This window comes from Hemicordylus capensis, chromosome 3, assembly GCF_027244095.1.
Source record: "Hemicordylus capensis ecotype Gifberg chromosome 3, rHemCap1.1.pri, whole genome shotgun sequence".
NCBI classification, from domain to species: domain Eukaryota; kingdom Metazoa; phylum Chordata; class Lepidosauria; order Squamata; family Cordylidae; genus Hemicordylus; species Hemicordylus capensis.
Genome location: NC_069659.1, coordinates 140,329,219 through 140,344,423, shown reverse-complemented (window position 1 = coordinate 140,344,423; position 15,205 = coordinate 140,329,219). Strand labels below are relative to the sequence as shown.

The following is a 15,205-nucleotide window of genomic DNA, read 5'->3' as shown; positions in this document are numbered from 1 at the left end:
GGTGGGGATGGGATGGGGGAGGGAGCACTAATCTCCCCGCGTGGGCCTATGTGGGGCACGTTACACGTGACGTCAGCGCGCAGCGTCACGCCGGAGGGACGCACAAAAGTGTAAGTTTCAATTTTTTCGCCTCCTTCCTGCTAACCGCCAAAAAGACGGTAATTGCGGGGGGGCAGGACGATTGGTGGTCAGAGGTAGAAGTGTCCCCCCCCCGCTCCTCCCCATCCGTCTGCCGTGGAGGGAGTGCGAACAGGTGTGAGGGGTACACCTACAAGTTGCCGGAGCAGAGCGATACCACCACCGGACCCAACGAGGGGGCGGGGGGGGCGGTAGGAAGGAGTGCGCGGCTTGGCCGTGTTGGTGTTTATCAGGGGAATAATCGCGCGTTTACAGGGAGGTGGAAGAGGAATGAGTCTGCGTAGTGCCCTATCCTGCGGGTAGCTTTACTCGAAAGTAGGCACAACTGAACTCGGCGAGACTTACTTTCGAGTAAGTATGCATGTAGTAGTGCTTGCGTTGCAGCCCGCTCCTAGTCAGGTAGACATGGAAGCAAGACCCACTAATTTTAGTGGGCTTTACTCCTGAGTAAGCACATTTACAGTTGCAGCCCCGCCATTGCATGCTTGGTAGTAGAGTCCCTTCACGGATTTTTTTTAAATAGAACTATATATTCTGAAGTGTGGGTAGGGTTGCATCTTTAGTTTTGCAGGAGTACTAAGGAAGACTCTCATGGCAGCGGGGAAGACATGGAGGTCAACACCGCCCGCCCCCTCTTTGCTTCAGGAAACGCCACGCTTTTCTCCTGGAACCAGGCAGGGACAGAAGAGATAGGGGGAATGAGACTTGTAGGACTGGGGAGCTCTGCAAATGGTGAAAGGGCTGAGTAGGAGACGGATTGGAAAACGGATCCGGGGGGTGAGAGGTTCTTAATCTCACCCCCCTGTAAAAATCTCCAAAAATATTTCCTGTCAGGACTGCTGTAATTGAGCGGGAGGGAGGCGGGAGTCCCTCTCTCAACCCCTCCCCCCGCGCCCAGAAAGCGACTTTGCCTTGGGGTGGGGGGGGGAGCAAGGAGGTGCTGCTGCTCTTTCTCCCCACCCCGGAGGGGGTTTTGAGGAGGGCCGTACATTGCACATGTGCAGTTGGCATCTCCCTCTCTCTCTCTCCGTGCAAGAGCGGCGCTGTGGGTGGGGGATTGCTCGGGAGTGTGTTGTGGGGGATGGAGTTTGCTCTCTGTTTCTCCTCCTCCAGTTCTCCAGGTACTGTAGGCGCCTTTGGCATGGGAGGGGAACGGGGGCGACGGCGGGAAGAGGACAGGTGGGAGAGGAGAAGGCGGCGCTGCTGCTGCTGCTGTTGAGGGGAAACGTTTAGGCGGGACGACTTAATGCGAGGGAGAGATCCTCTTCCTCCTTTCTCTTTTCGCTTTCTTCTGCCCCCCTCCCCCTCCCGGGCCGTATAATAGGCGTCTGAGGGTGAGCGGAGTGCACGGGTGGCCCACCTCTTTCTCTAGCGTCAGTTGCTGCTGGGCTAGACTTCAGGGCTCTGCTCGGGCTTCTGAGGCCCTGGAGAGGGGGCGGGAAGGTGCAGGAGGCGGGGGCTGGCGGGAGTTGTTCTATAAAGCACAGATGCTGCTTGCCTGGTTTTCACAGGGACTCTTGGAGCCAGCATTCCCCCCTTTCCCCGCAGAACCATCATCTACATTGCCTGGGCCTGCTTGGTGTCTGCGTGGGAGAAGCCCTGTGCGTTTTGTTTAGGCTTTGGGAGGAGTATATTAGGGGGTTGGGCCCCTGAGGCCTAGCAGCTGTAGTGCAGTTAATGGGTCAGGCACAGGGCCCTTGAAGGCTATAGAGTGGGTTCTCTGCATACATGTGTATGATGCACTATTATGTTTCAGTGCTGTACTGAATACCTGGAGTGGTGGATACCCCCTCCGCATCTTGTATTGTCAGTTTAATTTGTCTTGCTTAGCTTAACTGTGGGGCACAAAAGAAAGGAGCCAAAAGCTTCTCCATATCCTAGGAAGAGCTGTTGTGGGTCTTTAAGATGATTTAAAGTTTGATCTTGATGACCGTAACTTACACTGCAGTTCTGTGGATGTAAGCAATAAGAGCAATTTTAAAATACTTCACTAACTTTGTTATTCTCTTTCATTTTTCTTGTGTTAAGACTGCTGTTTTTGTTCCTCCTGTGGTGATCAAGCAAGTAAAGAACTGATTTCTAGGATTTGGTAACATGGCAAAAGATGTAAGTATAATTGCAAGAAATAATTCTACAGCTGCATTTTGGCATTAACAATAGTGAATATATGTGTTTGTGTGGTTACATCTGAACAGCAGTAGGCATGTGTAGGTGTAGCTGCACTGGCATCCAGTATGCACTAAGTGAAGCAGGTCCATACTGTGTAAGGCATTTTATGCGGTCATATTCCAACTATGTATAGTTGCACTGATTTAACTGCATCCATCTAAGCTAAAATGTCTTTAGGATGTCATGTACATGATTCATCTTCTGTTCTTTTCCTAATAAGTAGCATGGCAGCTTGTGCAGTACTGCTGCGCTTTACCTGGCAGTAAAGACATTTACTGGCATAGTAGAATGAACCTGTACTGCTGTACTAGGTTGGAATAAAATGCCACTACAATGCCACAGGCAGTAATATTTTGCTTTAACTGATGCTTGCACCTTACTCTAAATTAAGGAAGGCCAGCTGGTACACGGTGTTCCAGAATCAGTTTTATTTGGGTCACTAGTCGTCCTGCCAAATTTTAATGAAGATGTATTTTTTAAAAAATTGCCAACAAGATTGCTTCAAAACATCAGTTCCTTTACAAAAATTGAGCAGGGAATTTTACACTTTAGAATGCTAGCCCACTGTCTTGTAAGGCTGGGTCACTAATGACTTGTTTTGATCTGTTTGCATATAAGGAATTTAAGGAAAGAATTTACACCATAAAATGGCTTACCACAGGTTTTCAAAGGCTAAAACATTTGTCTGTCACATGATTTTGTTTGACACTAACTTTCATAGATGTTCAAACTTAATTTTATCTATTCTTAAGTAAAAATAGTACATGAATTTTTACGGTTTTTGTTAGTATGTTTACCTTTCACTGGATTGCTTTTCATTATTGTTTGAAGTAATAAGCACATCTTTATCCTACTCTTAACCTAACATTGTTGTAGCAAAAGTACAACTTTGGTAATATGGGGAAACACCTATATCGGGCAGGAGCGAAACAGGAAAGATGCTGAAAGGCATCATCTCATACTGCACAGGAGATGGCAGTGGTAAACCCCTCCTGTATCCTACCAAAGACAATCACAGGGCTCTGTGGTCACCAGGAGTTGATACCGACTCAACAACATGCACACACTAGCATAGCAAACTTCATGCTGCACTTTAAAAATGCTAACTTGAGCTAATCCCCCCCCGCCCGAGCTCTTCTTTTATTATGGACCCAGAAATGAAATTGCAGAACCGAGTTGCTTGAATTTTAACCCCTCCCCTCTTTGGTATAATCCAAAGTCAGTTCAGTTGCAGCAACCCTTTCCATTTAATCAGGATGGATAACTCTGTTGATTTAGGGAAGGCCTCTACAAACTGACCTGTCAAACCCAACTCAGCAGGCATCCATGTGTTGTGGTCTGCCATGTGCTTCACAAAATCTTCAGTCTTGCCATTGTATTCAGACAACACAACTAGGTGTCCTACCATATGTGCTGGTGGGCTATGTTCTGTTTTGATCACAAGTTGTATAGGCTTAATTAGAGGGTGGATTGATTTCAATCACTTATTTAATCACCAAGAAAAACATCGATTTAAAACATTGCTTTAAAACAATTTTCCCATTTTGAAAATTATGTATTCCTGAATAAGTTATTAATATTAACTATTGTAACAATCAAAACATATTGGTTGGTGACTAAGTAAGCCTTTGTAGCATAATTCAAAACGGCCAGTGACATATTTCTGTGACATATGCACCCTGTACATATGCAAGAATGTTAAGCAAAGTAAAGGCTAAGTCTTGTGTATACTCACTTGGAAGTAAATCCTGTTCAACCTGAGATTGTTTTTCAGGTTAAGATCCTAATTTTTTTTTTTTTTTACATTCCAAGTAGAATAAGCCAGGATTGCTCTGTCTGGATGCAACAAGTGGTCCTGGCTTGTTCTAAACAAGAATTGGAAATATAATTCATCTGAGCTTCATGTGCGAAGGGGATTAGTTCCCAAGGCCAGGAGACATTGCATTAAATCAGGATTTAATATTGGCTCTGCATTGTGTCTGAATCAGTCCTGTGAGGTGGAAGTAAATGACCATGCTGTTTGGTAGAGTAGAAATAGTCATCATTTGAGAATGGAACTTGTTGTGTAGTTGGAGGGCATGAAGTGGGGTTACAGGACTACCCATGTGGCCTCTCTGGAAGATTTGTGCAAGATGCTGGATAGCATTTACTGATTTTTACCTGTAATGACTTGTTAGCCCACAGCAAGCCTGCAGTAGTGAATGCATAACTTATTGTGTCGTTTTATAATGCTTAACTTTAGAAGTTATATTTTTCCCTATATGAGTTCTTGTTAAATACGAAAGCAGACTTTAAATTAGTGGCCTGGTTCAAACTGAACTGTAAATCATGGTTTAGCACTACATGGATAAGCCTCAGAAAGCCGCAGTTTCACACACTCCCTCCTCCCCAATCCTCTTACACATAAGAGAAAGAGTTTACACTTTCACTTTAAAAACAAACCATCACTTCCTTTGAATCAGAACTGTGTTCTGTTAACTATTAGTTGAAACAAGCCAGAATTTCAAGCTACCACTTGAGCCTTCCTTCTTCTAGCTAGTTAGTTAGTAAACTGAAGTTGCCTGAATTTTTATATAATGGTGAACTGCAGTTTGATTCTATAGTGAAAACAGAACTTTTACTCTCCTCAACACGTACATGAGAGGGGGAAGTGTTGGAACCTGTAGCTGTCCATGGTTTAGTTTTATGTCAGAACCGCCAGTGCGGGAGATTGTCATGATTCAAATTACTTGTAAGGTATTGAAAATGTAAATATGTTTTAATTTCAGATTTCCCTTTAAATTAGGTTATCTTTTTAAAAGACAATTGCTGTAATAAATTAAAAATCAATTTTAAAAATGCATTCAGTGGACCCCTTATGCAAGTAAAGGCAAATTTGCTTACACAAGGTACTGGTTGGCTTAAGGCTGTAATAAAATTGATTCTGATTCTTACACAAGGTAGCCCTGTAATTTCTGTCTATTTCATCTCTCTTGCTGCAGTCCTGTAGCCAATCCTACACTGTTGTAAGGGTCCCCCAGCCCTTGAGCTTATTTTTCAGGAGTCTGTAGTGTGACATCTTAGATGTCAACAACATCTGAGAATTCCTGTTGCAAGGAACACTACTTGTTACTTAGGCTACGATTCAGTGGTTTTTGTTTAAGCTTTCATACGTTATATGTCCTCATAAAAGCAAAGAGACATAACTTTATTAATAGACTTGGGGGGGTGTAGTTGATAGTGATACATTTTAACAAGCTATGTGAAGGTCTGACATAAGCCTTAGGGGGTTTTTTAGAACTGGCAGTCCCACTTTAAATTGCAATAATAAAATATTTTTTCGCTTCCAGAAAAGGAAGATAGAGAAAAATGAAAATTTAAATATTTGACTACCCTACACTTATTTAACTAAATTGGTAATGAGGACTGCAGGTCAGAAGAATTGGAAGCCCACATCGGAATTCTCCCCCCCACACACACACACACAATGAGGAGGAAGCTGATTGCAGGGCAGTTGCCACAGGTGGTACAAGGGTGGAGTGGAGGTTTTTTAAATGCTGACCCAGCATTGGCATGGGGAAAGCTGGATGGCTGTGGAGAATCTTGGAAGTATCTGGTTGGGGAATGATGAAGGGGAGGCTGAGCCAAGGCATGGGGCAGCCAGGATGCCTGGAAGCAGTGTTCCCTCTAAGGCGTGCATACATTCACAATGTTTTTGATGTCCGCGCAGTTAATTTTAGATCCTGCTCAGGTTGAGTCAGGAAGGCCCCACACTGACTGCATGTGCACATACACTGCCTTGATACTGCTGCCCAGAACAAAACTCCTTTCACACACAGATGAAAACAATTAGGGAATTATAGTTCCTCCCATTGGATGGTTCCTCCCCTCTTATGGGAGAAGCTCTGGAACTACAGCTCCCAGGCATCCCTGCACTTCTTCCTGGCTACCCGTGCTTGTTCATAGCCTCCCCAGCATCATTCCATGTCCATATGCTCCTGAGACTCTCTGCAGCCATCCAGCTTTCCCCGCACTTACAGTATTTAAAGAACCCCCACCAACCATACTACCTGGGACAGTTGCCCTGCAATCGACTTCCTTCTCTGGTGGGGGGCAGGAATTCTTATGTGGGCTTCCAATATTTTGTAGTTGTATAGGTCAATTGGTAATATGATGCCATTAGTCTTGTAAGAAGCTATTCTGTGTTTTGTATAGAACCACTGTCTTGTGTGTGGTTATTTTATTCTGTAAGTCTGCATACTGTATGTGGCCAAGAGCCAAATAAATGTTCAGTTCAAGGGCACAAAAGGAACCTTTGGGCTTTTGTTTCATGGAATAAGACTACACACGCACATGCATGCACACACCCAGCCACTTACAAAATTCTTTTGAAACCAAGGAAGTCTGTGAAAAGCAGGCCATGACATGTTATGGTGGGTCTGGTGTTTTGAAGAAAAATGGTAAATTTAAATAAAGGACAAGGCTTGATGATTCCCATGTGGCAGCTCACTATGGCACCTGGAAAATCGATTGTGGCACCTGAGCCACATGATGGATAGATGTGACCAAGAGGAGGATGAGCAAGCAAGGTGAAGAGTCTGCTCCCCATGGGGGAGGTAAGCAGGAATTCTACCTTCTCTTGGAGCAGGGGTCAGTCTGGCTCCAGAATTATTGGACTGGCTCCTAGAATCAAAGAATAGGTGTCAAGGTGTGTCCTAGAGTGTGCTTTGGATTCTTGCCTGTATGGCTAATGAGAGTGGAGACTCTGAAGAAACCTCACAGCACTTAAGGTTTGGATCAGCTGTATGACTATTGGAAATAGCCTGGGAATGCTAGTAAGGTTGGCCAAGAGGCAGAATGGTTAAAGTGTCTCAAAGTGAGCTGAAGAGATCTGTGGAGACAGTGAGTGGCGCTGATGTGAACAAAAGATAAGCCAAGTAGCAAGTAAGACTGGGGTAAAACTTTCCCTAGAGACTGGGAGACATGGTGCACTGCTAAAGTGTGCCATTGAGTTGACTCCTGGGCGACCACAGAGCCATGTGGTTGTCTTTGGTAGAATACAGAAGGGGTTTACTATTGTCTCTTCCTATGCAGTATAAGATGATGCCTTTCAGCATCTTTCTATATCAATCTGGGGACTGTAGGCTAGGGAGAAATGAACTTGCTAGGTCTAGACCTAGACCTTGTAAGGGCTGCTGTTGTCTAGCAGGGAAATGTAATATTAAGGGGCCAATGAGGACCAAAAAACGGTGGAAGAAAGCAGCTTTGAATTTCTCAAATTAATTTTAATGAACTAATTGATTATTGTTTTTGGCAGTTCCTTGTTGCTTAAACCAGATGACTGATCTTAACTGAATGTGTGCTGTCTTACTAATACCATCCATTTTATTAGTCAATAGGCTCATACTCTTACTAATATGGCTTGTACCAGGCCTTGACACATTTTCTTTGGATCTAGAAGACAGTCCAGTCAGGAAACAGATAATGGATACAACAAAATTTACTGGACTTAATGACAGACACTGTGGAGGGAGAGAATAAATGGACTTGTTTAAAAAGTAATATACATAGAACAGAAATAGGGCTGCCTGGTACAAATACAGTTTTTATTAAATAGCTCTATCACTGAATATCCTAGTCCAAGTGACACAGTTAAATTTCTAGGCACCATGGCTCTCCGGTGTCTGGTATTTGTCAAGCCCTGGCTTCTACTATTATTAAGAAAACTTTTTTAAATGATAGAGCTCTTTAGTGGGAGGAGAGATTGGCCTCTGTTATGGAGAACTATGGGCTGTATGCCACTTATACATCAAGGTGGGGAGGAATAGGAATGAAAGTAAGATTCAGGGACAATAAGTGTTTGAAGTTGACATTAAGTCTGGAATCCAATCTGATCTATTGCTATTGTGAGAGAGTGAGTAAACTTAAATTTAGTAAATTCAGTTTTTCAAAAGTAGGCTAGAAGCTCCCATGACTCTATGTTTTTGTCCTTAAAGATTTCTTGGATTGTTGTGGGGTTCTAAGTTTAGAGGGAACTAGTAATGTTCTAGATAGCCAAGATCAGAAAATGCAGAAAATTATGCTCTAAACAGAGTATAATTTAAAAACAGTGTTTGCAAAGAAGACCAAGTTTAATGTAAAGGATATGATGTGCTGATGTGGTGAAACAGAAATGTTTGACATTCATGTACAAGTGCACATATCCTGTGTTTGACAAAGTTGTATGTGTGTGTTCCTCACAAAAAAGTTGTCTTCTGCATTTCCTCTGGGGCAAGTCATTTAGTTATTTCCTAAGCAGATTTTTGTTGGGTTTTTTGTTTTGCACACCCAGTAGTGCAACAGGAGGGTCTGTGTTGATGCCAAACAGATTAACAACAGCATTCAATAAAGCCAGAAAAGTGATCTGTTAGTGCATTGTTAAAATACTTCCATGATATTGCTTTCTATATCTAACTGGCATATGTGACTTCTGACGGGAGCTGGCTAGTTTCTTATTTGTAAATGGGTTTTTGGATGTAAACCCCTTTATTGCAATGGAATTTGCATCCAATTAAGTGTGGTAAGCTTTGAAGTTTAAGTATGGTTTCTGAACTGCAGAAAACAAACTACTCATATTCTTGCCACTAAGAGAAGTTATGACTAAGTTCAGAGGATGGTTTTACCCCTATTTATCCAAATAGATGACTCTAAATTTAAGATGACCCCCTTTAAAAATAGTGGTTATATACAGGTTTTACCTGTATATTCTCCAAAAGAACAGGGATCTGAATTCAAGACTACCTCTAACCCTGATTTCACACACTGAGTAATTTAGAAAAAAGTCTAGTTTTGGATTCAGGTACCGGTAAATACAGTAAGAAAGCACTAGACAGACATCTGTAGAATGACCTTACCAGATACATAGAAATTATTTGTGAAAAGCAGAAAAGATGTTTTATATAAACATCTATGAGTGTATATTTGGTTAGTGTGTGTGTTGTGTTGTATATAGTACATACTAATGTGACCATTTTGATGTATCATACCGGACCATTTGATATTTGTGTTTTTCATTAGGGATATGTACTGTTATACTGACACTTAATTGCTGAAGTTCTTTGTACATGGAATTAGTGATAGCAAGGCAGGCAGATCAAATGGAGGTACTTTTTCACACAATGCATAATCAACTTGTGGAATTCTCTGCCACAAGATGTGGTGACAGCAAACAACCTGGATGGCTTTAAGAGGGGTTTGGATAACTTCATGGAGGAGAGATCTATCAATAGCTACTAGTCAGAGGACTGTGGGCCACCTCCAACCTCAAGGGCAGAATGCCTCTGAGTAACAGTTGTGGAGTAACAGCAGGAGAAAGGGCATGCTCTCAACTCCTGCCTGTAGGCTTCTAACAGCATCTGGTGGGCTACTGTGTGAAACAGGAAGCTGGACTAGATGGGCCTTGGGCCTGATCCAGCAGGGCTGTTCTTGCGTTTTAATCAGAGAACAATTTGTTATGTGGTGGCTAATGTTGTTAGATCCTGAAGAAAAATGTCAAATATACCTGATTTAAAGTCTTTGTAACCCTTTATTATTATTATTATTTTCTCGTGGATTATATATAGCACAGACTTGATTAGAATCCTGTCTTATGGCTATAGATACTATCATTTCAGATTTAGAATCATTTATTTGAAGTGTGGAGTATAATTTAATTAAATACAAATAACTGAGTGGCTTCTATAGTGCTTCATGCTAAAATGTCTGGTTTTAAATCTCTGCCTATAGGATAACTGGTAAATAAGCATAACAATTTGTAGTATTGGCCAGGGATTTTCACCAGTCCATATTAGCTCATTCCTAAATTCATTCAGAATATGTTTTGCAAAGTAGTTCTTCACTGTTGATCCTAGAATTCAACACTGCTTCCTGATTCTTTGTTCTTTGTTTTGATGGAAACTGCTTTTGTAAATGAACAGTTCTTCTAAAATTAGTGCATGGTATTCTCTCTCCCCCCCGCCCCATCACCTTGCCTTCCTTAAAGGAAAGCTTTATCAATGTAAGGCATGAGCAAGAAACAATTTCTAAAAGGACCCCTTATATTCTAGCACCTGCTAAAGGCTAAGCTTACACAGAAGAAATAATCTGGAAGTTGTAAATATTTCAGGTGTTGGTGAGAAACTGCTCAGTGAATTGTAATACAGTATAAAAAGCAGATGAAATTAGGAAGACCAGTTGAAGAAGAGTATATTGGGACATGTGTGTGGTTTTATTTCTCTGAGATCATGCTTTGCTTTTAGTTTACTTACCTATCCAGTATAACTTGATTGTGTGAGCTGCTTTCTTAAAATCCTATATTAAATTAGTTTGTGACTTCTTGGAATCTGATGGCTTTGCCTTTCTTCATGCTGCTGATCTTTGGCTACATTTAGGCAATTTGGGTAGATACGGGGAATGGGCAAAAACTACGTGATTTGTGGGGGAGGTAAAAGAGGAGTGTATTTGAGACCTCAGTATTGAGTAGAGATGTGTCGGCAATTGCCAGTTCTAAGGTGTGGGGGGCCAGCGTGGTATAATGGTTAGAGTTCTGGTCTAGCACCGGGGAGACCAGAGTTCAAATCCCCATTCAGCCATGATACTTGCAGGGTGACTCTGGGCCAGTCACTTCTCTCTCAGCCTAACCCACTTCACAGGGTTGTTGTGAGGAGAAGTATGTAGTACCCTGTTCTGGGCTCCTTGGAGGAAGAGAGGGATATAATTGTAATAAATAAGCCAAAACTTTAAGTACTGGGGAGGGTGCTCTTATACCCCAACTGGTGCTGTCCTGAAAAACAGTCCCGTGGGTCGGCAGCGTACCTCCTTGCCACCCCAGTGAGTTGTGGACCAGAAATGCCTGGTTCATGTGTGCACATCGCAACATGAGCATGTGCACCAGGCACTTCCTGGTACTTCCGGTTCACGAATCACCAAGGCAGCCAGGAGGTACGCTGCTGCCCTACAAGACCGTTTTTCAGGATAGCACCAGTGGAGGAAACGTGGTGGGGGGTGGAAAGAGCACCCTCCCCAGTCCTTAAAGTTGTCTCCCCCCACACCTTTGAACCTCTGGTCTTTCGAACTGGTTCGGAGGTCCATAAAGGGCCCCTGAACCGGTTCCGTATACACCCGTAGTATTGAGTAATATGTTTGTATGTAATGAAGAATAAAAAAGGACAGTATTTATTATTTACATTTTGAGGGGGCGTTAACTGTGGCAGTTGATTGATGTATGGATATTCAAACTCGTAATGAAAGATAGACTGTAGCATATATCATGTTAGGAACTGATCACTATAAAGTTGCTTAGAGACCTAATAATTATGCTTAATAATGAAAATGCAAAGTGATCATCAATGATCTTCTATAGCAGAGCTTGACAAGTGCCAGGGAGCCATGGTGCCCAGAAATTTAGCAGAGGTAGAGTTATTTAATAACATCTTTACTTTTCTCATGCACCCCTGTTTGTCTGTGTCACTGATAAAAGGGACAAAGAGAAGCCCACTTACCTTATCCTTTGACAGTGTCTGTCACTAGGTTTGATAATTTTGTCAAGTGTCCATTTTCTGTTAAATGTTGGGGCTAGCTCCTAGATCCTAAGAAAATTTGCCATGGCCTGTTCTGCAGCCTTTTAGAATCTGGATAAGACCAAAAAAAAAAGTGTGGGTTAACAGAGCATCTAAACAACTTTTTGTCATAGGTAGTAACTGCTGAAAGTGCTTGCTTTCCATTTTGTAATACTTTTCACTTCTGTGCAAATTATGAGCATCTAGGGAGCGATATAGGATGATGCTGAAAGGCATAATCTCATATTGCATAGGAGGAGGCAATGGTAAACCCCTACTATATTTTACCAAAGACAACCACAGGGCTCATGTTCTACATTCCCACTTGATCCTGCTCGATTAGGTGATAGGCAGTTGCCACTGCTAAGTTTTATGCTACTTACCTGAGTGCTATTAGTTCACTGCTGCAGTTCTTTTAACTTCTTGTGGCTGGGAATCCTAGCTCAGTGTGCTCTGGGAAGTGTGCAAGCAAATGTATAAACGATATGCACATGGCCACCTATAAATTAGCAGCTGCTACTTAGTTATGAGAAGAGTTGCTTGGGTTAAAAGGCTCAGTTCAGTTACACTGATTGTGGAGAGGGGCTAGTGGGAGGAAATTGGATGAAACATGTAGTGTGACTATATAGTTGCTGCCCTAGTAGACTATGTGCCTCTTAGACTGAAATTGTAGACTCTTACCCCTGCTAACTGGGCAAAGAGGCACCTTTTTAATGTGGTGATTCTCTTTATTTAGCAGGGGAAGAGTAACTGGCCCTATCCACCCCCAGCACAGTACGTCCAGTGACTGTTGCTAGTGTCTATCTTACATTTCTTTTAGATTGTGACCCCTTTGGGGACAGGGATCCATCTTAATTATTTATTATTTCTCTATGTAAGCTGCTTTAGAAACTTTTGTTGAAAAGCGGCATATAAATATTTGTTGTTGTTGTTATGGCCTGAGGAAAGCGGGGAGGGTTCTACAATGAGAAAGAACAGATTATTTTGTAAACTGTATTTTTTATGCTATCTCAAATTGCTCTCCTATTAAGTAAATGCAAAGCTGGGGGGTTAGGTTCCAAAGTGGCAAAAGCAGGGCAAGAGAAGTAACGGAGCACTGGCCCCCTATGAATGTGACATCCAGTGCTGGCCTCTCTCCTTGTAATGAGGGTTTCCCCTTAGCGCTGGCCTTTCTCCCTTCCAGGGCACACTCACACAACATTGCCTGTTCAGTGGGGACTTCAGGAGGGCCAATTGCCAGCCTCTACTCACACCCTCCTCAAGCGCTGGCCTCTGTCTTCACAGCTGGCGTAAGTGGGGTGCAACATCCCTGAAGACCAGGTGGCCACCAAAGGCAAGGCAGTGCCAGCATGAGGAAGGTCTTCCTCAGAGGATTGGCCAGGGCTTCCTTATATATTCCCCCAAGGCCTCACAAGTTTCACAAGACACAGGACTCGACCCAAATCCCACACTCATGAGACCTGCGAGGCCTGAGGCAGTATATAAGGAAGCCCTGGCCAGTCAGTGATGAGGGCTAGTGTGTTCTCATTTTTTCCATCTCTCTTCAGAATAAATTTTGTTCTGGGCAGCAGTAATAAAGCAGTGTGTGTGCATGTGCATTTGGAGTGGGGCCTTCCTGATTCAGCCTGAGCAGGATTGAAAAGTAATTGAGTGGACATCAAAAACAGTGTGATCATGCACACAGATGCATGCCTTAGAGGGAACACTGATGAGGGCCAGTTCTTCAAGGACGACTTTGCTCATGTTGGCCCTGCCTAGCATCTGTCAGTCCCCCGGTCTGCGGGGATGCTGTGTCCTTGCTGACACACACACACACAGACACAGACACACACCACTGTGAGAAGATACAGGCTAGCTCTCGAGGAGCGGGCTGGCAGCTGGCCCTTTGGCCCCTGCTCTACAGGGGATGTCACATTCACACAGTCTGGCAAGGAGAAAGGCTAACGCTGAGGAGAAACCCCCACTGCGGGGAGAGACGCCAGTGCTATATGATGTGTTTGTTTGGGGGCCAGTTCTCCTTTTCCTCTTTCTACCCTCTCCACCAAAAACTGCAGATATGCCAACCCCGTAACTGTAGTTAACAAGGCTTGTCCTCTATTTTTAAACCAGAGTTCTTCGACGTGGTCTCTGTCTTTTACACAAATGGGCTATGTGCCTGCGCAGAGACCTCGTCAGAACCTAACAAGCTCAGTTCTCCTGCTTCGGGTGGGAACCCAGCCGCCAAATGCGGTTGCGCCACTCCTCATCCCCTCAGTCTTTCTTCGTGCGCTTCAGTAAGTATCATGGAGTCTGCAGCTCGACAACAAGTAGGATCTGTCTATCCCCTTGTTGTTTTTTCTCCCTGCTTTGATTTTTTTTAAAATTTTCTTTCTTTGTTTCTTTTTCTTCATGTAGTAGCAATCTTTTCTTAGCGTTTTGGTTTTTTGCGGGGTTTTTTCCTTTTTCAGAACACCGATCCCAGCTGGGATGGAGTGTGGTGGCCGGCCGGCCTAATGCTGGACACGATGAACTGGCCGGCGTCTATGCTGGGCACGATGAACTTTTAAAAATGTGTTTGTTGCGGCTCTAAAATCCCTTCCCCCGATACTCATACCAAGTTTCTCATGCCTGGGGGCATCCCACATTGTTGAGACCTGTCTTCATTGTCAGAAGTTTACAAAGCAGGCTTGAAAAAATAGGGCTTCTCACCTGTGCGCAGCCCTGTGGGATCTGGCTCTTCATTCCTTGGAAGCCTTATCGTTGAAGCGATCCGTTAAAATGGCTTCATCAGTGCAGTCGGGGCATTTGGTATCTGCTCCTGTGGGGCTGAAAACCTGGCCCTGATACTGGTCTCGGCACCTCCTAGTGCTAATTCTTCGACGGCTTCGAGTGAGCTGGTGTGCTCAGAAGACCTCCCTAAGCATTCTGCGCCTGTGGTACAAAAGTCTTCCCTGAATCCCTCGGTGTCGATACCAAAGAGGAAGATGAAGAATTTGAAGTTGCCTCATGAATTGCCAGCAGGTCAACACCCCCCCTCCTATACCAAAGGAAAAGATGGCTGTGTCGGTTCCTCGTCGGAGGCTCCTGTGGCCAAGAAGCCTAAAGTGGATCCGGATCATCCTATACCGAGATTGCCAGTTTCGGGATGGCCTAGCTTGCCTTTGACCGCAGATTCGTTGGACTTGTCCCATGATCAAACTCGATTGAGTAGAGAACCCTTGGTAGCGATGGATAAGCCTGGATACTCTTCAACGGAAGAGGAGGCCTATTCCCCGGCCAAACCCACAGAAGACGCATCGTGGCTGCCTAGGCGCCGTTCACCCCCTTGAAGGCACCAGGAGTGCATCCCTTTTAGGGACCGAAGT

The 15,205-nt window shown here is 43.8% G+C and overlaps 1 protein-coding gene across 6 annotated transcripts in view; it reads left to right on the top strand.

The window, feature by feature from the left end:
- The window catches only part of TFDP1 (transcription factor Dp-1), an 84,244-nt gene continuing 69,039 nt past the window's right edge, over window positions 1-15,205 (top strand). Inside the window, exons 1-2 of one of the 6 annotated variants that reach the window (XM_053308191.1) lie at window positions 1-110; window positions 2,167-2,244. In XM_053308191.1, coding sequence (XP_053164166.1) covers window positions 2,233-2,244 — 12 coding nt within the window. In that variant the 5' untranslated portion in view covers window positions 1-110; window positions 2,167-2,232. The other 5 variants (XM_053308188.1, XM_053308187.1, XM_053308192.1 and 2 more) reach the window with 5 other exon arrangements.